We start from the raw sequence: 924 nt of genomic DNA on the forward strand, positions 1-924 counted from the left end.
AGTCCCTGGAACAAACAATACCCCCCAACCCCCCACCTCCAGCCCCACGACCCTTAAAAGACCCTCTTACAAATGGAAAACCCACCAAGGGACTCACCATGACAATGAGAAAGTCGAGCCAACACCAAGCGTTGGTGAAGTACTTAGCGAAGCCAAGCGCAACCCACTTGATCAACATCTCAATGAAGAAGATGACCGTGAAGATCCTGTCCATGTAGTACAGGATATCCTGGAGCGCCGGCCGGCCCTTTAGATCGACGTCCTCCAGCGCCAAGGCCATTGAGGACAGCAGGATCATGGTGATGACGGCCGTTTCGAAGTACTTGTTTTCGATCAGCTGATAGGTCTTGAGACGCAGGTGGCCCCAGCCTTGCCAGAACGGAGATTCGGGGTCGCCCTGGGGAGGAGAGAAAAGAAAAGGGGGATATGGTAGAGTTGTAAAAGGAGTGTAGAGACTGACTGCAAGATGAGTCTGCATTGATTAAGGTAGCGTTTCCAAGAAGAAAAAAATGGAGAAGGTTAGATATCCATATAAAAAAATATATACAAATCAGGTAACGAAATGTTTTCTGTGAATTATCCATGATCCACACCAAGAACACAGGACAGGACAGGTTCAGAGACGCCTTTACACCCTGCCAGGGACACTCACCCTACACCAGGGACACTTGATGTAACAGCTCTCCTTGAAACACTCCGAAGGGTAGTCTAGGCCCACGTCACTTCCGGTGTCCATAATGGGCATGGCGTTTTCCTCGTCTCCCATCTCCTCGTCCCCGCTCGATCCCTGGAAATCTGGAATAAAATAGAGAGTGTGAGGCCGATTTTGAGTGTATGGACGATTTTTTATCAAGGGTGAAAGTGTGAGGTGTGTGCGCGGGAGAGAAAGGGTGTCACAGAGGGTGGCAAGGAAGGGTTGAGGTG

At 50.0% G+C, this 924-nt stretch overlaps 1 protein-coding gene across 1 annotated transcript in view; it reads right to left on the reverse strand.

The window, feature by feature from the left end:
- LOC119591519 (sodium channel protein para-like) overlaps window positions 1-924 on the reverse strand; it is a gene marked incomplete in the record, with an annotated part of 263,120 nt that overhangs the window by 61,235 nt on the left and 200,961 nt on the right. The window contains 2 exon segments of the mRNA XM_037940268.1: window positions 98-397; window positions 653-795. Coding sequence (XP_037796196.1) covers window positions 98-397; window positions 653-795 — 443 coding nt within the window.

This window comes from Penaeus monodon, chromosome 28 (genome assembly GCF_015228065.2).
Source record: "Penaeus monodon isolate SGIC_2016 chromosome 28, NSTDA_Pmon_1, whole genome shotgun sequence".
Classification (NCBI taxonomy): Eukaryota; Metazoa; Arthropoda; class Malacostraca; order Decapoda; family Penaeidae; genus Penaeus; species Penaeus monodon.